The following is a 21,098-nucleotide window of genomic DNA, read 5'->3' on the forward strand; positions in this document are numbered from 1 at the left end:
ACGGCGACGGCAGGAATGCGCCTGGAGTGTCCTTATAATTGCTTTCGCAATAATATAATAAACGTATCCGGCAACTGAAGCGTCCCGTCGCCCATTACTTTCCGCAAAAGAAGTATCAAAATCGAACTTTCACCATGCGACAATTCGCTGCGCCGCAACAATGTATTTTTTTCTGTGAGGCGGAGGCACCGAAATGAAAAAAAAAACGCATAGGAAAGTATGTTGGCCAGAATCGAATGCCTACATCGGGCACCTAATGGGGCTACAGAATTAATACCGAAGAAAACATGAGACGATTGGCCCACTGAGATCCATACGCATATTGCTCAGTATCCTACACCGGCGAAACAAGACTTTCCGGAAAGGTTCCGCTCAAGGAACGCGGTACAATCCTTCGAGTCCCCACAGTGATGGCGGCGAGCGACCATTGTTTTTTTTTCTCGTCTGCTAGCCAGAAAGCTTTCAAAACTCTGTCAGGTGAAAATCCGCTCGGCCAGAGCAAACCGAATGCCCACCGAAGTGCACCGCACGGTGGTCGGGGCCGTACGAGAAAAACATATGCGCTCTGGCTCGCTCTGGCAGCCCGCGGGTAGGGTAGCGAGAACAAAGAAATTGAAGAGGCTCAATGTGTTCTCGGCGAATAAAAGTCAAAGTAGAAAAAATAAATAAGAACGTAGTTACTTTGGCTGGCTTTAGTGTCTTGACATGGTTGTTCTGGCGTAGGTTAAAAAGTGTTGATATTTTTTTATGTGACATGACGGCACAAATGAACCACCCCAACACATCGTCTCATTGGACCTCGCTGCGTGCTTTGTCAACTCGTCTGCTAGTGTGTTAATTTCGCTTGTCCCGTTGTATGTTCCGATGTAAGACTTTAGAAAAGTCAATGGACCTTTGGCGTCAAATGTTTATAACAACATTAAACCAACAAAGTTCCGCAATTGAAAATTTAAAGCACAACTTAGGAAATGTCAATGCACGTTTCACATCAAGAGCTTATGAGATTTATACCCATAAAGTTCCGCAATTGATATCCATGCGCTCCATAGATTCCGTGGCCTCAGTGAGATGCCGTGGCGAGCCCGCTCACCATCAAAGCGCCCTTGAAACTTTGTGTTCGTATGGGACTGCTTGGCGTTATGTGACTGCCGGTGTATGGGCATTGCCACGAAATCCAGCCCGAGTTCGCAATCTTCGCGGTTAAATGTCTTTTCGAGCGTCAAAAAGACATTCTAGACAAAATCCAGAGTGATTTCCGGCGCCGGGGGTCGCTTTGGTCAGCGGTGCATGGACAGCACGAAAAAATTTCGGGGGGGGCTGAAGCCCCATAAGCCCCCCCCCCTGGCTACGCCCCTGCTGACTGCTGCAGAGGCTCGCGCCGCTACAGTAGGCATCAAAAAAGAAAAGAACTTGGCTATAATAACCAGTGATGACTCCTCGGCGACAGAAAAGCTCCAGCGCATTAACGAAACCACTCTTAATGGCAACACTTACCCTGGCCACATCTATATCGCTTCGCCGCACAACTCGTGTAGAGGTGCGATTCACAACGTGGAACTGAGCACCCCAACCGAAGAATTGATGCGTGAACTCCGAGCCCGAAATTATGAAATTATTGCGGCTCGTATGATGGGTAAAACAGCCACTGCAATCATAACTTTCAAGGACTCGCATGTACCTCGCCAGGTGATCTTGGGCGGAGGTGTATACCGCTGCGTCCTTCACCGACCCAAGGCGCAATTTTGCTCAACATGCTTTGCTATAGGACACCGATCAGACGTTTGTCGCGACCATGGAAAACAAAGGTGCAGGACATGTGGAAAGTCTGTCGGAGATCCTGTAGGGGATCATGACTGCAAACCAGGCTGCCCTAATTCTGGCCAGGACCACAAGGCCGATGACCCAACTTGTGAAGTGCGACGAGCCGCTGATGAAGCTGTCAGAGAAGCGGCCTACCTGAAGCGTTTGAAACAACGAAAGGACAGCAAGCAAATGAAAACTGTCACCATGGCAAGCCGAAGCCCAAGCCCAAAACGCAACTCCGACAACACATCGAGAGACAGAAGTAGCTCCACAAGCCGTCAACAGTCCAGGGGCCGCAGCCGCTCCAGACGCAGGAGCCGATACAGGGGCCGCAGCCCATCTAGGGGACGCGGCCATTCCAGGGGCCGGCACCACTTCGGGGGCCAAAGCCAGTCCAGCAGCAGCGGCCAGTCCGGCAGCAGCGGCCAGTCCGGGAGCGGCGGCCAGTCCGGGAGCGGCGGCCAGTCCGGGAACTGCAACCGGCCCGGATGTGGCAGCCAGTCTCCGGATCAAAACCATTCCCGAGGTCAACAAGACGAGCAACCCGCCAACCAGCAAAACGTAAGTCAGTCACTCGGCACCTCCCCTTTCCCCCCCGTGACCTACGCATCTCAAGTTAAGACACGAGCTCAAAAAGTAGCCAAGGATTATAAGGACACTCTACTTCAAACCCGCAGACCTAATCAAATATCAACACTATCGTCACAATCTCTAGAGCCTACCGAAGACATGGACATGCAAGCAGAGGCACACACACCTGAAGCTACACCATTGCGTGATATAGTGCAACCCTTAGTACAGGAAGTAGAACCAGCGTCATTGCAACCGGCAGTGAAAAAGGCAACATACCACACAACAGCCCTACAACACCTTGACGCAGATTTTAAACAACTAAGGGACGACATGAAAGAAATGCAAACCAGTCTAGAGGCTAAGATAGCTCAACAGGTTAGTGCTCAAGTTCAGGAGGCGCTAAAAACATACACTCAACAAATAACGAGCCAAATGCGCTCCCTGTTCAACGAGCTCTTCAGCAGCCAGGCAGAGCCGATGGTCTCTATACAAGTGCAGGCTGCGATGACCACATTACCGCGCCAAGAAGAGTGCGAACGACCCAAAGCACGTCGATCTACAAGCGTAATGCGACCCACTCCTTACCCTACAGCGGGCGCTCCGCAAAATCATCAGTACAAAAATGGCGACTAATCTGGTAGTGTGGCAGTGGAACTGTAGAGGGATTGCTCGAAAACGGGGCCTTCTCACGCAGTACATTGCCGCTCAAGATCGTCGACCCGACATTCTCCTACTCCAAAAAACTAACCAAACACCTAATCTTGCAGGCTATACGGCGTATAGCCATAATTCGGCACTGGCCATTCTTATTCGTAAAGATATGGCGGCATATATTGTCCACAGCACGGAACAGAGCCTCACTGTACGCGTCTTTCCAACTAAAGATGTCAAGAGCAAGGCAGAGCCCCACTTATTCATCAAGAATGTTTATAGCCCGCCAAAACAGAAAGTAGACTTCTTCAAGGAGGTTCCGAATCTGCGGCCAACGAAGTATTTTGATCATCTAATAGCAGGCGACTTCAACGCACCACACACCTCATGGGGATACACAAAAAACTCCAAGTGATCCGCCCTACTATACCACATGCAACAGGCCCAGCTAACTCTCCTTAACGAGGCCGACTCCCCGACGCGGCACGGAAACTCCGTAGAAAGGGATACCACGCCCCATCTAGCCTTCATTAAAGGACGACTGTCAGCCGAATGGGTTAACACGCACGATACTTTATCGAGTGACCACACTGTTATACAGATATTTCTGCAAATCAAAGGATTCCCAAAACGCCAGCGCAAGCATCACCTCACGGATTGGAATGAGTTCCGCAAGACACATGTAGGGGACTTCCAAAACATGCACTTGAAAGATTGGGTAGAGATGGTCAGGCAACGAATCCAGTCACACACGAAGGAAATAGTAGAGAAGTGGGAGCAACCAAGCATGGACAAGCATCTTCTTCATCTCTGGGAGGCGCGACATGCCCTCATCAAGAGATGGAAAAGAAATAAGCTCAATCGAAAACTACGCTCACGCATCAAGACGCTCAACGAGCAGATCGTCCACTACACTGAACATCTCACTCGTGAGCAGTGGTACGATACGTGCAACAAGCTCAATGACACATTGAATATGAGCTCCACGTGAAATCTCATCCGATCGCTCATTGACCGAACGCAGACAAAAACGGAAACGTCCCATAAGCTGCGAAAGCTGCTCCAAACATTTGAGCATACCGACGACCTATTCAACGAGCTTATAACAACACACATTGCGGATCCAGCGCAACCAGAGTATGCCGACTACAAAAGCGCAGAGCCAGAAAATGAGGGTCTCACGGGCCCAATCACATTAGCGGAACTACAGCGTGCCTTAACAGAAGCAAAGCCGAATAAAGCGCCAGGACCAGACCAAATTACGACAACACAGCTCCGCAACCTTACAGAAGCCGATCATGCATTCTTACTTCAGCAAATTAACAATGTGTGGGACACGGGCAGCTTGCCAGAAGAGTAGAAGACAGCCAGCATCACTTTCATTCCGAAGCCTGGCAAGCCCCAAGCCATAGAGAATCTGCATCCAATATCGCTAACATCATGCGTGGGTAAGCTAAGGGAGCGGATCGTGCTTAACAGGCTTCTTGATCATCTTGAGCAATCACAACACCTACGCCATGACTTGATTGGATACAGACATCACTTATCTACTCAAGACGTTCTGCTGCAGCTACACCAAGAAATCACGAAGGAAACAAGCGGCGCTCAACCTAAAGCTTTTCTTGCCATAGACCTCAAGAAAGCTTTTGACTATGTTGACCACGATGCTACGCTGCAAGAGCTCGAAGCGACTGGCTGCGGAACCAAGCTTTATAACGATATTAGGGACTTCTTACGGAGTCGCACGTACACGCTACGAGTAGGCGACATCACCTCGCAACAATATCCCCATCCGCAGAGAGGTATCCTGCAGGGTTCTGTGGTCTAGGGGACGCGGAACTTTTTAATCTTGCCATGTGCGTAGTGCATAGAGCGCTACGAGAGATCCCCGACATGAAATATGTGATCTACGCAGATGATATCGCTATCTGGATCAACACGGGTTCGCCAGGGCATATCCAAGAAACTCTCCAACAGGCTATGAACAGGGTGCGTGAGGCTGCCCAAATTTGCCTTAGATGTGCGCCGGAAAATTTTGAGTTGCTACTGGTCCATCACAAAAGATGGAGACCGCCCACCATACAAATTATAAATGAAGTTGTGCCAATTTCTCTACCAAAATGTATTAAGATCCTCGGTCAACATATCCAGGAAGATGGAGGTCCCGCTGCGACGGTGCATCACCTGCTCAGGCAAGGAGAACAGGTGCTGCACATGATGCGTAGGGTCTCCAACCGAGCAAATGGAGTGAAAGAGGCGGCTATGTTTCAACTAAGAAACGCACTAATTATGTCGCGCCGGCGCTATCACCTGTCCTATACCAATCTCCGTCAGCAAGATATCAATCGCCTTGATGCGCTCATACGGAAGGCGACGAAGCTGGCCATTGGCATCCCATTTAGTGCCAGCACTAAGCTCCTCCTTGACATCGGTTGCCATAACACGGTGGCGGAACTAGTCAGCATTGATCGTCGTCGCCAAGAACTGCGTTTGCAGCGCACGTGTCAAGGCACGCACATCCTCCATAGCATCGGTTATCATCCAGACGCTGCGCTCCTTCTGAACACGCGCCCACAACCACCGAAACGACGCGAACTCCTAATGGGAAGTGCCGACGCGAACTGCCACGCCATATGAATCCAGAACGAGGCAAGGAGAGGCGACGACAGCGCGTTGCCTACTTCAAGAGGTACACGGAAAGACGCCCTGACGGCATATACTTCTACGCTGATGCTAGCGTTGGTGCACGGGGCTCCGCTATAGCAGTCGTAAATAATGACCTCCAAACAGTACAAACTGAGTTACTCCCAGAGACAGATCCGACTTTAGCGGAACTGACAGCCATCGCAACCGCGATCAAACACATGCCCCATAGTAACTCAGCCTACCGAAGAATCATATTGTTATAAGCACGGAGAAAAGGGGGTTTATTTAGGCGTGCGAGAGCAGGAACGGCGGCTACGAACAACAGGAATGGCCGCTGCACAGTCTTCGTTCTCCTCTTTCTTTCTCTTCTTGATCCACGCGTCCCTTTTACGCGCTTGGACGTAACATATACCTCTCCTCGCAGACAAAGCCCACTGGGCGAGTCAACAAGCTTGTCGTGGCGTGCATGATTTCAACCGTACTACATGCGCGACTTGTGTCCTAGCAGAACGTCTACCATTGTTCGTGAGGCGCGCGAGAGTATAGTTCACTTCGCTGACTTTGTCGATGACAATATACGGTCCATCATAGTTTGCCAGCAGCTTTTGGCACGAACCGCGCTTCCTTGTAGAAGTCCAAAGCCAAACAAGATCACCAGTGTGATATGCAACAGGCCGATGTCGGGCGTCATAGCGGTCTTTGGAGTTTTCTTGTGATGTTAAAGTCCGCAGACGCGCAAGTCTCCGAGCCTCTTCAGTGAGGCATAGCGTATCGGCGACCGTAGGACTGTCGTGGTGGTAAAAATGGAGGAGAGTGTCGAGCGTATACCGGGGCGGCCGAGCATATAGAAGGAAGAAGGGGCTGTAGCCGGTTGTCTCGTGCTTGGCGGTGTAAGTAATAAACGGTAGAACTTCATCCCAATTCTTGTGATCGGACGCAACATACATGGAAAGCATATTTGTGATTGTCCCATTAGTGCGCTCAGTGAGGCCGTTCGTTTGCGGATGATACGGTGTCGAGTGCCTGAGGTGCGAGTTACATAAACGCACAAGCTCTTCCACGATATCCGCCGTGAATTGACGTCCCCGGTCGCTTATAATAACACCAGGCGGTCCATGTCGCAGAACAATAGCGTGAAGTAAGAAGAGCGATACATCGGTGGCGGGGGCTGATGGTATAGCCGCCGTCTCGCAATAGCGCGTGAAATAGTTGGCGCAGACAATTATCCAGCGGTTCCCCTTAGATGATTTTGGAAAAGGGCCTAACAGATCAATTCCAACTTGCCGAAAGAGTGAGCTGGGAGGCTGCACAGGTTGAAGGAGACCAGATGGGGCAGTGGTTGGGCGTTTCTGACGTTGGCACCGTATGCAGCTGGCGACATACAACTAAACCGAATGTCGCATCCGGGGCCAGTAAAAGCGTTCTTGAATGCGATAAAGGGTGCGCACAGTGCCTAAGTGACCGGAGGTAGGGTCATCGTGCATAGCCTGAAGGATTGCTGGCCGGAGACGCTCCGGCAGCACTAGAAGGAAGCGTGCGCCCGTGCTTGAGTAGTTCCTTTTGTACAGGAGGCCGTCACGTAGACAGTAGCTGCTTGTTGCACTTGAATGGGCAGAAGTGAAGAGTGGCTCCAATTTGGTGTCTGTCCGTTGTTCTGCTTTGAACGCATCGATATCTGGAAAAGCGGATGTCATAGAAGCGACGAGATGATCAAAATCGTCTGCGTCGCAGTCCGTTGTAGTAAGCGGCATACGGGAAAGGCAGTCTGCGTCAGCATGTTTTCGGCCATTCTTGCAGGCAACAGTGAAGTTATGGTCCTGCAACCTCAAAGCCCAGCGCGCAAGGCGACCACAAGGGTCGCGAAGATTCACGAGCCAGCACAGGGAATGGTGGTCTGTGACGACTAGGAATGGGCGTCCGTACAAGTACGAGCGAAATCGCTGAACTGCAAAGATTGCAGGGAGGCATTCTTGCTCTGTCACCGTGTAATTTCGTTCAGGTTTGCTTAATGAGCGGCTTGCATAAGCAATCACGTGCTGACGGTCGTCATAACGTTGGACCAAGACGGCACCGAAACCGACGCCACTAGCATCTGTGTGGATTTCCCTTGGCGCAGTAGGATTGAAGTGGCGAAGGATAGGTCGGGAGGTCAGCAGGAACTTCAACTGACGAAATGCAGACTAGCACTCGGGTGTCCACTCAAACCGTGCGTCTTTATGTAGCAGATTTGTCAGAGAATAAGCGACGTCAGCAAAACCAGGAATAAATCGGCGAAAGTAAGAGCAAAGACCCAGAAAACTACGAAGTTGCTTCACTGACTGCGGCGCACTGAATGCCTCAACAGCTGCCGTCTTGAGGGGATCAGGCCGGATACCGTCTTTGTCAACAGGATGACCCAGCACAAGGGTTTGATGGTCACCAAATTTACATTTCTTGGAGTTCAGAACCAGGCCGGCGTTTTTGATGCAGTCGAGGACAATATCCAGGCGCGTATTGTGCTCATTGAATGTGCGCCCGAATATAACAACGTTGTCAAGATAGCACATACAGATGTTCCATTTTAACCCACGCAGAATGGTGTCCATGAACCTTTCAAAGGTTGCTGGAGCGTTGCACAACCCAAATGGCATAACATTGAATTCGAATAATCCATCCATGGTTATGAAGGTTGTTTTCTCTCTGTCGGGTGTATCGGGATTTGCCAATATCCTGAGCGCAGGTCCACTGAAGAAAAATAAGAGGCCGAATGAAGGCAATCAATTGCATCATCAATCCGGGGCAGCAGGTAGACATCCTTCTTAGTCACGGCGTTTAATCTTCGATAATCGACGCAAAATCTCCAGATACCGTCTTTCTTTCTGACAAGTATGACCGGAGCTGCCCAAGGCCTCGAGGACTCTTGTATTATCCCATTTTTCATCATGTCACTCACTTGTTCGCCGATTATGTTGCGCTCGTTAGGCGACACGCGATAAGGCTTTAGCCTGATCGGGCGCGCAGATCCCGTATCAATAGTATGGCGCGTTCGTGACTCGGGAATCGAGAACGCTTTGTCCGGCTGCGCAAAGTCAAACACTGACAGATGCTTAGAAAGCGTATCCACCAAGGTATGGCGTTCCTTGTGCTGAGCGACTTGTTTATCATAGACAGAAGCTTTTTGCCTGAGACGTGGTGAAGGTGAGCAGGTTCACACGGCGAGTCTGTTAGTACGGCTACGGACGAAGACGTGTATTCTGTAAAGTAGGCGAGTTTCAAGCCGTGTGGAAGCAGGACGGGTTCTGCCGAGCAGTTGGCCGTCCACAAGCCAGCACGCCCGTTGCCGATGGATACCACACAATGAGGGACACAAACGTTCTTCTTCACACAGTTTAGATGCATTGGCTCTACCGAGGCATCGAAACTGTCTGGAACTTCACCGCGACATACAACCTGCACGCACTACGAGGTGGACGCAGGCACAACAGTATCTGCAGACACAGAAAGTTCACCTTGACTGCAAGTCTCCTCTAAGAGCCCGGACGAAACATGGCCATCAACGCAAACTTCCCCCGTTCGACAATCAACGGTCGCACCACACTGCCGCAAAAAGTCGATGCCCAAAATCACTTCGTGCGTCGATCGGGGAATAACTACAAACTCCGTCGCGAAAACTCCACCAGCCAGGGACACTTCAGCAGTGCACACACAAACAGGGCGCGACGACTCACCGTTCACTCCACAAAACGTTGCAGCCTGGTCCCACGGAAATACAACTTTGCGCCCCAACCGACCTTTAAAACCGAGACTCATTACGGAACCAGTTGCCCCGGTATCCATTAAAGCCATTGTAGGAACACCATCAACAAGCACATGCACTTTGTTCTTAATCATAGCAACTGCAGGGGGCATTTCTGTCGATAGCACGTGTCGAGCGACCTCACCCCCATCGGCGGCGCTAGCTAGTTTTCCGGTCTTGAAGGCGAGGCTGAGCGGCGCACTGGCGATGGAGATTGACGTAAACGCGGTGCACGAGAAGTTGTCGGTGGCGTCAAACTCCTGTCAGATGCCGGCGAGCGGCTCCGGAAGCTTCTCTGCCAGTAATCGTTGCCAGGAGCGACGCCAGCTGACCAAGAGGTGGTGTATGACTGTTGAGTTGTCCTCGTAGGAGGTGTGGTCCTTGTTAAAGACCCCGATCGACGATTCCACGTTTTTTGGCGACGATTGCGAAATCTCGCTATGTGGCCCGTGACACCCCATTGGAAACACACCGGCAGATGCCGCAAATTTCGATGTTCTTGCACGTAGTCACGCATGTTGCTGTCGACTGCATAGCCAGCAGGTGGGTCCCATTCATCATGGCTAGGCATCGGCCGCCCGGAGGCGTGCGTGCGGCGAGGGCGTTGGTCGTAGTCATGATCTTGATAGCTCATGGTCCCTCTCGTTTGTGGGGTAGACCTATACTCGACGGTCGCTGAGTGAACCGTGGGTTACCATGCGTTCGAAACGGCCGTGTTTCGCATCTCGTGTGGTAAGTACGCACCAGCGATGCCGGGTGTGCAACGGTACATCTCTTCCCGATGGAGCAACTCTTCGCGAATAATCTGCCGTATTGTTGATGGAAGGTCAACACACGAACTCGGGTCTACACTTGCCCCCGTTGTGACATTAGCCAGGCGACCAAACTTCGGTATTATCCGTCGCATCTTCAGCGTCTCGAAGGTCCTGCAGTGGCGAATGACGTCAGACACGGAATCCAAGCTTTCTTTGCCGATCAAAAAATTGCAGACTTCTTCGGCTATCCCTTTTAACAAATGTCCAACTTTGTCCTCTTCAGACATTTGGGAGTTCACTATTTTGAACAGTTTCAGCACTTTGATATAAGTCGTACAGGTCTCGCCGGGAATCTGAGCTCTTTGCGAAAGCGTCTGTTCGGCGCGTTTCTTTTTTGCGCTAGAGTCTCCAAAACACGCTCTGAGCTCCTCTACGAAAAGCTCCCGTGAAGTGAGCGTGTCTTCGTGATTCTCATACCAGACGAGCGCTGTGTTGGTAAGGGAAAACACAACATTTGACAACTGTGTGCTCGAGTTCCAACCGTTAGGTCGGCTCACCCTTCGGTAGTTTGTGAGCCACTCGTCGACATCTTCTCCGGCTTTTCCTCCGAAAGTGAGTGGCACCCGGTAGTATTGTCACGGAACGCCAGATGCTGGCCTTGAAGCCGCGTGAGAACCTTCGGGAATCTGGCAGGCGTATTCAGTCATGTCAGGTGATGGTAGCGGAAGTCCGGCAAGTCGACGGCTGCGGCGAAGTTGTAGCAGCGTAGGCTACGTGGTAACGAGGTGTACCCCGCACCGCCCACCAATTTGTTACAAGCATGGGGAAAAGGGGGTTTATTTAGGCGTGCGAGAGCAGGAACGGCGGCTACGAACAACAGGAATGGCCGCTGCACAGTCTTCGTTCTCCTCTTTCTTTCTCTTCCTGATCCACGCGTCCCTTTTACGCGCTTGGACGTAACAATATTTACTGACTCCATGGCGGCAAACTGTTGCACAACGATCTCCCGGCCCACATTTCGACATTTATTCAAGAGCACCTTCGGGGTCGTCTGGAAATCATCTGGATACCTGGTCATGATGGGCTGCCGGGAAATGAGAGCTAATCAGCTTGCCTGCGAGACTTTGAACCAGGCACCCTGCATTCCGCGGCCAGCCTAGACGAAAAGGTGGGCTCCCCTGCTTCTACGGCCATATCAAGAGGCAAGACGCAAGTTCCCAAAACTAAGCAAGGTGCTCACCCGTGAACAGGGTGTACTGATTCGTCAGGCCCAGACTGAAACACTCCCTACACCAGCGCGAATGCACCTCCTCCGCGGCCACTTACCTGAAGATCCCCCACCCGGCCGATACTGTGGCGAACACCGGAACACATCCCATATCCTCTGGTCCTGTGGACCACCCCCTTCCCCTTCCTGACCCCACAAATCTTTCCCCTAAACCCCATGCCAGGTGGCTGACAGAAGCAGCCAGCGCCGACGACCAACGGCACCTTGCGGCGTTTATCAGTGCTGCACTGAAGAATGCCGCAAGCGAGGCTCTGGACTGAGGGCCTTTCCACCATCCCACCCAACATAAAAGTAAAGTTTTTAACGCGACAGCGTGAAGGAGCTGGTGTCGCAGAAAAGCCGGTGTCGTTGGTGTCGGCGGCGTTGGCCGTGAGCGATAAATCCCAGCGGGCACTTCATGAATAAAAAAAACTCGGAAGATGGGCTGGGTGGGAATCGAACCAGGGTCTCCGGAGTGTGAGACGGAGGCGCTAGCATTCAGCCACGAGTTCGATGCTTCAAAGCGGTACAAAAGCTCCTCTAGTGAATGCGGTGTTGCCTTAGAAACGAGCTGTTTGAAAGCTTCAGGCGTGCGTCGCTTGCTCAGGCGCAGATTTTGTTGCCGCGCCGAACGCTGCGTTGCTCGATGCTCACCGCGTCCGATGCGGGGCGCGTAGTCGCTGCGCCGTAGCCCATTGTCGTACACCCCTTGGCGGGTCGACGGGAACGCTGTCGCGTTCCACTCTTGAAGGCGAAGCTTAAGCGTCCTGCAATTTTTATGCGTAGCATATTTCAATCGCCCAGTTCAGCCCTTGGGCGCGGCCGGGCAGCCACAATTGACCTTGAGCGCAACCACGTGACGTGACGTCAGGACAGCCGGAGGAAAAGCTGGGCCCCAACTTGCGCGGTCGCGCGCGGCCGCAGCCACCACCTTGGCCACTCACAGACCTCACAGGCCACCACTCACAGACCTCACAGGCCACTCACAGACCTTGGCGGCGGACGTTCCACGTCCGCCGCCAAGGTCTGTGAGTGGGGGCGCTGGCTAACACTCCCAGGGTTCTACTAGTACACATAAATACCCAAGAAAGTGGATGGGGAAACGCCGCCGCGGTAGCTCAATTGGTAGAGCATCGCATGCGACATGCGAAGGTTGTGGGTTCGGTTCCCACCTGCGGCAAGTTGTTTTTTCATCTACTTTAATTTCCATTAATTTATCATTACTTTATTTCATTTATTAAGCACATGCAATTTCCCCTGTGTTGTACTTGGTGTCAGTGTTTGTTGGCTTCTCATTATATGACTAATAAATATCGGGTCCCTCGGTTAACCCCCTTTCTTCTCGTTTATATATATATATATATGTATATATATATATATATATATGTATATATATATATATATATATATATATATATATATATATATATATATGTCACGTGGCGATTGGTTCTTACAATTCATTTCGGTACGTTTTTATACTTTGTATCTTAGATTATATGTTTGCAATCGCCATCGGTCTATACACGTGTCAGCTATCCTTTGAACGATTCGGATGTATTTTGTTCGCCCATTTTATTCGTTTTTCATGTTAACGTATCTTCATTTGGTTGATAAGCGCATGTATATTAACGGTACTGACACCATGCAATGTATTCTGATGAAGGCCGGACCCCGGCCGAAACGTCAATAAACCGCTTCATACGCGCGTCTACTTCACTGTATATATATATATATATATATATATATATATATATATATATATATATATATATATATATATAGATATAAAATTGTAGCGATAAAGAGGAACACAATAGTAGGCCATCCTCTCCAGCGCTTTCTAGTGGGTCAAGCTCTCCAGCGCGGTTCTCGGGGAACGCCGCTCGTGCTGAGAGTCCGTGCACTGCGCTGACGGTCAGCTCAACTTCTAATAAACGCCTTTGCATGTAGTGGAGGTTGCTTCGGCCTACAACGTCAAAACTTGGATCCCGCCCCCTACGCTCAACCATGCTTGAAGACGCATCCCAACAAACGCCTCCTCAGTCGGTCCGGCACTCTGGTATGCCTCACCCTGGGGATCCTGCCATCTTCAGTGGCGTGGACGACACCGGCGTCGAGGAAGGCATGAAAGGGTAAGCGCACGTAACAAATGGGACGATCCCGCCAAACTGAGCAACGTGCTCTTCTATCTCGCGGGTGTCTCCAGTCGCTGGTACAAAAACAATGACAGCGATTTTCCGACGTGGTCCTCTTTCAAGACCTCCTTAGAGGCTGTGTTCGGTCCCCCTACTCTGCGCTAGCTGCGAGCGGAATCGCTTTTGCGAGAACGTGCACAGCAACCGGGTGACTCATTTACCAGGTACGTTGAAGATGTACGGTACTTGTGTAAGACTGTCAAGAAGACCATGTCGGAGTCAGACAAAATCATAAATGTCTTAAAAGGGATAGATGACGATGCTTTCAGCATGCTACGTGCAAAGAATCCTCAGTGCGTGACACACGTCATCACTCTATGCGAAATCTACGAGGAGCTATGCAGGCAGCACTCGTTCACACGTCGCCCTTCCACGAGCGACGACCGGATTGCTGGTTTGGCTCTCCGACAAGTCAGCGTTGCTCGCTGAAACGAAGGCGTTCGCCCGGCTTGGAAAACTGGTAGGAACCCCTCCTTCCCCCCAAAATGAAAACTTTCTGCCTATGCCTTACGGTATATTTCCCATTATCTGTCGACTTCACTGCGCGACAGCTGCGCTATTTTTCCTGCCTATGCTCTCACGATGCTTTCTGTCATTCATCGATCACTCGCCGAATCTCTTTGCTCCTGCAGCTTTTCGCTTTCCTTTTTCTTTCAAACAAACGCGTTACTCCGCTTTGCGTGTTTGTTTCGTGCTTACGATTAGAAGGTCTCTATAATGCTTGGCCATTTGCCGAATTCTTTCTCCACACTTGTGACTCAATGCAAGGTGAGCTCCACCTTCCAGTAGGCACGCAAAATAGAGGAGAAACCCAAAGCTGGCTTCATCATTCGTCATCATCATCATCATCAGCCTATTCTATGTCCACTCCAGGACGAAGGCCTCCCCCTGCGATGTCCAATTACCCCTGTCTTGCGCCAACCGATTCCAACTAGCACCCGCGAACTGCCTATGTTCATCGCTCCACCTTGTCTTCTGGCGCCCTCGACTGCATTTCCCTTGTCTTGGTACCTATTCTGTAACCCTTATGGTCCAGCGGTCATCTAACCGACGCATTACATGACCTGTCCAGCGCCTTTTTTTTTCTATTAATGGCAATTAGAATGTCGGCTATACCCGTTTGCTCTTTGATCCAAACCGCTCTCTTTCTGTCTCTTAAGGTTATTACTAGCAATCTTCGTTCCATCGCTCTTTGCGCGGTGCTTAACTTGTTTTGAAGCTTCTTTGTCAGTCTCCAAGTCTCTGCCTTATATGTCAGCACTGGTAAAACGCACTGATTATACACCTTCTTTTTCAATGATAATGGTAAGCTTTCAGTTAGGAGCTGGCAATGTCTGCCGCAAGCCATCCAACCCATTTTTATTCTTCTGTCGATTTCATTCTCATGGTCAGGGTTACTGTGATTAGTTCACCTAGGTAATGCTACTGCTTCACAAACTATAGAGGCTGACTTGCGATCCCTTTCCCGGCTATTCATCATGATCTCTGTCTTCTGTATAATAATATTCAACTCCGCTGTCATAATCTCTGTTAAGGTCCTGAATCATTTGTTGCAATTCGTGTGAATTGTTGCTGAATAGAACAATGTCATCGGCAAACCAAAGGTTGCTGAGATATTCGCTGTCGATCCTTAAGTCTGTTTCACATGATGCGACTGCAACGCCGAAAATCGGTGCTGTCGCACGCGTCGCAATGCGATTTTTAGAGGGCTCATTTCACATGATTGCGATTTCAACAATGCGACTGGTGCGACGCCCAGGGTTGCTTACTACCAGGTTTTGTGGCACACGCTGCATAATTATTTTATTGTAGTGAATAAAACGTTTACACTATAATATTATTGACTTCTCTTGATTAGAAGCAAATAATATGTACGTTTACTAATTTAAAAACGTTAGTTAAGATTTGTCTTGGAGTGCGCGACGGCGGTTTCGGTAGTTCAGTGCGACATGGCGCACGTAAACAGCTGTTCGCAGGTGGTTCAGCGCCGTGTGTTGTCTCATCTGCCTTCTATGACCGTTTCGTTCTGCCTGCGCTACAACAATCTCCAAGATGACCTATCGACCAGTTCATATTGCTACCCTCACCGCATATGCAGTATTCGGAATTCGGCTGCCACGAAGTCGTCGTGTCAGCCCAACAAGATCCCCGCGCTACCCGTGCTCAGCGCCAGCTTCTGAAGAAATGATGCGTGTATATTGCCCGTGATTGCGCACATGTGGTGCCTGCTACTAGCCATATTCTTACGCCAAACGCAACAAGAAGCACCAACCCGAAAGCACGCGTGTGCCACTGTACGAAGCCTCAAATGATCTGTGTGATGACGACGTGGAATGAAAATTGTGTTGTGAAATTCAACCTTAGCGCTATCCTGGTTCGTCCATCGCCATGCTTGCGCTGCGAATATATATGGGAGCCCTCGCTAAATATTTCTAAAAGCGCAAAAGACGACGCATCAAATGTTTCGAGCAGTTACCGTCACTTTTGTAGAAACCTGTACGTTGTAACATATCATTCTAAAGGACACGCTTCTCGTCCACTTTGTTGTTCTGTGTCTCGCGCTGGCAGTATACTCGGAACTTCTAACAAGAAGACCATATCAATACGCGCTATTCATAAAGCAGGATCGTAGGCCTGCGGCATTCGCACTTGCCGTAGCATTTTTCAGCTTTCTGCTCAGCCTCGCACTTCTCTCACGGTTAGCCTGTTTTGTGGAAATAAATTTTATTCTTATATTATTAATGTTATTAGATATTATAGTTTCTTCACTGTAATTTATAGCAATCATCCAGATTTCTTAAGCTAGGCATGCATTTAACCTGTATTAGATGAACATTGTTACGACATGCTTATGGGAGTCATTTCAAACTACATTGCTCAGCCAGAGAAAGTACAAATGCAAGTCTCAATGTTTATTCGAATTTGGTATTCCTAAACAGATTATATTGGCAGAAGTTTATGCCTGCTTGCATTTCCTGCAATTCAATGTTCAGAGCTGGAAAAACTGATTCCTTTTCTTGCTGTCGAAAGGCTGCTTCAATGTCGATAGCGAGCTATATTTATTCATTTCGAAAGTTTTAAGCAATGACTATATGTCTAAGCTTATCAATGCGTTTTTGTTCCACGAACACAATTAAGCTTTCTCTCTCCCTCTTTTGACAGCCATGGAATGAAACCGTTCACTTTCATAAGTATCAGGATGCAAACATTCTGGAATTTGTCCTGAGCATTTGCTTGCATTCTATAGTGTGCATGTTTGTATCAAGTTCTGGTGTTACAATCGCAGTGATCTACACATATTGTTATGTTGCAACAAACAAATTTATTTAACTTGCTTTTCAAATCTACAATGTAGATTAATAAGCAAAAAGAAACTGCAGATTCAGTGTACGTGTTGGAATCTATGCGAAGTGAAGTTTTTGTCAAGTGGTCAATTAAATGCGGTTAAAGTAACTGCGATATGTACAATTTGTCTTACTTTCAACAATCCAACATCTCATCTTTTGCAAGGTTTGCTTATGCACCGCATAAGTCACAACCTTAATGTCATGTAATCTTTATGCATTACACTGTCCACAAACTATACCGAAACGCAAATGACAGTTAATGTAGATGCATGCTGCGAGACATCAACACAGTGACATTTGTTGAGCAAGGAATGGTGCGAGGCGTATACAGATGAATGAATGACGTGCTTATGTACTTATTTATTTATATACCTCGCAGGGTGCAAGGTTGGAGTATTATGCAAGGAGGAATAAAAAAGTTGTTACAAAAGGAAGAGGGACACAACATCAAGGAAAAAAAACAGCAAAAAAAGCAGTACCAATACATTGTGCCAACTAGCCCAGCATATTTTACTGGCACAACATTACACAATACTTAACAAACAACAACAGAAAAAGTTACTGCCCATGCACCCTGTACAGACGGTAAGCCAGCGAAGCTGAAATGTGCGGCCCGGTGTTTATGACTGGGTTAATTCCAATGGTTTATTCAAGTCTTTCTATATATTGTTTATGTCTGTGTTTCTTAATGAGGTTATGCACATGTTTGGCTTGGGTTTATCACATTGTTTGTTTGTAATGCCACACATCGCGCTTTGCAAGACCACCATCATGAAAAGCGCAATGAGTGGTTTATTGTGTTAGTCCAGCGGGTCCATCAAAGTCTTTCTGAATTATGTTACGCACTTGTGTTTTGTAACGCGTTAATCATAATGTTTAGGACGCAGTTTATGCGCTGTAGTTACCAAGTGACACACCGGGGCTGCACATTTCATTTAATTAAATACAGGGACACATTTTCGAACCTCTTGGGAAGTCAGAGAGAGACTGCTGCACGCGCACTCTGCTGCTAGAGAGAAACGACGTCACTATCGCTGTGGCCAATGGCCTACCACACCTTTGCTGCGAGAAAATAATGACATGATGATCTTGCCTTAACCCCATCCCCCTCTGTGTCCCTTCCCTGCAATAATACGTAGATAAATGTATGTTTGAAATGCATAAGCATTTCTGTGTGTACCCAACAAGAAATTTCTCCGTCCACCATGCAAGACGGATGGAATGGCTCACACACCCTTAAACAATGGCTCACACCCCCACACTACGGTTTTTGTGATCGGACCACGAGTCTTTCGCCTAGGCATATACAGCTTCACTGTAAAACGAATGAACACCTTTCTGCTAGAGACCAAGACAATTATGAGATGTATTAACAAATGAAAGTTTATTGAACATGACGAGTAAATGCTGGTCGACAAACAATAAGTCGAAATTTCACAAAAAGCCGAAGCAAGATCTGATGTGTGTCCATATAGATCCCAACAAGAAACGCATTTATCTCTGACAGTGTAACACAGGCCATGCTGACACAAGATTCTCCCAGTGTCTTTGCATCTACAGCTTCCATAATTTCTCTAGGCAGCCAATCTGCACAGAATGCTAGCTTCCTCTACAATGTATTCTCCAGATCTGAGCGTGCATTGTAGAGCATGAAGCTAGCATTCTGTGCAGATCGGCTGCTTAGAGAAATTACAGAAGCTGTAAATCTAAAAATGCTGGGTTAATCTTGTCAGCACGGCCTCTGTTAGAAATGAATGCATTTCCTGTCAGGAAATGCACATGAATTTTTGCTTCTCCTTTTTGTGTATGTTCAGTCTATTGCTTGTCAGCGAGCATTTACTCGGTGTGTACATTAAAGTCTTGGTTGTTAGATAATCTCGGTTTTCTTGTTTGTCCTATGCGTTCTCTGGTGCCATGTGCAGCCAGGCTATTCATTTGTTTTTAGACTGCAACAAGTCACTTTAATAGCCCTTATTATTCGTCTGTGTACCCTATAAAATCGTTTATTTGGCCAATGTAGCAAGAATGTATAGTCTGAAGCAGTAAGAACAGGGTACGCTAACTTCTAATTAAAAAGTTTATTGTGAAAATGCAGTGATCTATAAAGGTTACCAGAGAGTAGTACAGCAATAAAACCTGATAAAGACTAGTGCTTGATGACACCAAACATATATAAATAAATAAACAAATATATATATATATATATATATATATATATATATATATATATATATATATATATGAAAAGGTAGCACTTTTCAAGAACTGCCATAAACTGAAAGGCTCAAAAATAAGCATTTCTGATGATTTGTCGCCGGAAACACTCACAAAGCAAACACGCCTTTGGGAAACGGCTACGGCCGGTAAAAGTCAAGGAGCCAGAGTTAGGCTCGTGCATGATAGGCTTCTTGTGGATGATGAGGCCTACTTGTGGGATGAACTGTCTGGCATGCGGGTAAAGATGCGCGGTAGCAAAAGAAACCCTTCGCTTAACCGTGATGGACAAGAGAAGCAGCATGAAATACGGCTCGTGAATTTGAATGCCCAAAGCATTGTGAATAAGACCGAATTGCTTGAGGGATTGGCTTTAACGCATGACCCTGACCTAATAGCTATTACAGAAACATGGTTGAAAGATGATATCGTGAGTGGTGAAGTTTTTCCTTGTTCTTATAATGTCTTGCGAAATGACAGATTAACAAGAGGTGGGGGCGTTGCGCTATTGTTAAAGAAACCACTAAAATACGAGCCCTTACCGTCATTTGAAGGGCATGAAAACACTTGGTGCCGACTATTTCTTGGTAATACCATATTGTTAGTGGGCGTCATGTATAGGCCTCCTGGAAGCTCTGTGGAATTCTTTGAAAGCCTTGATAATTACCTAACAGCGTTAAGTATGAAAGCGAGAATAATAATCACTGGTGACTTCAATTTGCCTAGTGTAGATTGGGAGGCAAGAATCCCAAGTTCCCCTGATAGGATTCATGCAAACAGTATGTTAGAAACAATGGCTAAGCTCGGTCTTATTCAGGTGGTCTCGTCTCCAACGCGAGTACGTGCGGCAAGTTCGACGACGCTGGACTTATTGTTTCTATCCGAGGGAACGTTTGATTATGAAATTGACGTGGAAGAAGGAATATCCGACCACAAAGCAGTAATTTCCTCTCTTAAGGTCAGCAATAAACTCTTAAGAAATTGGCTAGTAAAGTATTTGATTTTTTTCGAGCCGATGACACATCAATTCTCGACCGATTGGAAATCGGTGTCGATGAAATGCCACATCATGAAGACGTAAATGGGCTCTGGCGTCATTTCCTAGCAGTCGTAAATGATTGCTTGCTCAATTATGTTCCCCCAAAAACAAAAAGGACGGATAGGCCAAACCCATAGATTACACGAGATATTCATCTAAAACGGCGACTGCGCCGTGCACGTCAGAGAATTCAAAGATACGCGACCGCTATCAGTAACCTCAGTGCGCAAGTGCGTTCCGAGTGAAAAAAAAGTTAAAAGCTTTTTCCTTTCCAATACGTTAACTAAAGATATTGTCACGTGGTCGCGACGTTCAATAACACAGTAGCAGTACTGTGAACGACAAAACTAACTTTTATTGGTTGAACCTGTGCCCACAAAACAGGCTACACTTATAGCACAATGATAGCGGCGAACACGCTCGGCGATCGTCGAAAATTTGATCAGTGGGTCAAGCGCTTCGGCTTTTATAGATCAGCCGTCGAATGTTCCAGATTAACCGATGGGACCCACGTGTCTTCCACAAAGTTCTACACTATTCACGTCGTGCATACATGCAATCAGATTACACAAGTTGCGGTGAAAGACAGTGGACGGAACCATCGATAACATTCCAGAAACTTCTTTTACATGCAGGCGCGTCCCGCGCTGCACGATAACATTTGTTAGGCGGTGAAACGTGGTCGCCCGATAAAGATAAGTACACGTGTCATTACCCCCCTCTTAAAAAGCATCGACCCGATGCTGCAAACAAACGAAAGTAATAAATAAGCACTCGTAGCAAAGAAAACAAAATAAGGGAAGTTCGTTAGCGTCCGTAAAACGGTTTAA

The 21,098-nt window shown here is 48.1% G+C and overlaps 2 protein-coding genes across 8 annotated transcripts in view; one reads left to right on the top strand and one right to left on the bottom strand.

Moving 5' to 3' along the window:
* LOC135920826 (very long chain fatty acid elongase 7-like) overlaps window positions 1-21,098 on the bottom strand; it is a 397,384-nt gene that overhangs the window by 133,361 nt on the left and 242,925 nt on the right. The window lies entirely within an intron of this gene.
* The window catches only part of LOC135920828 (uncharacterized), an 85,940-nt gene continuing 78,328 nt past the window's right edge, over window positions 13,487-21,098 (top strand). The window contains exon 1 of the mRNA XM_070536306.1: window positions 13,487-13,605. Coding sequence (XP_070392407.1) covers window positions 13,535-13,605 — 71 coding nt within the window. The 5' untranslated portion in view covers window positions 13,487-13,534. The remainder of the gene's footprint in view (window positions 13,606-21,098) is intronic.

The sequence above is a fragment of the Dermacentor albipictus genome, chromosome 3 (genome assembly GCF_038994185.2).
Source record: "Dermacentor albipictus isolate Rhodes 1998 colony chromosome 3, USDA_Dalb.pri_finalv2, whole genome shotgun sequence".
NCBI classification, from domain to species: Eukaryota; Metazoa; Arthropoda; class Arachnida; order Ixodida; family Ixodidae; genus Dermacentor; species Dermacentor albipictus.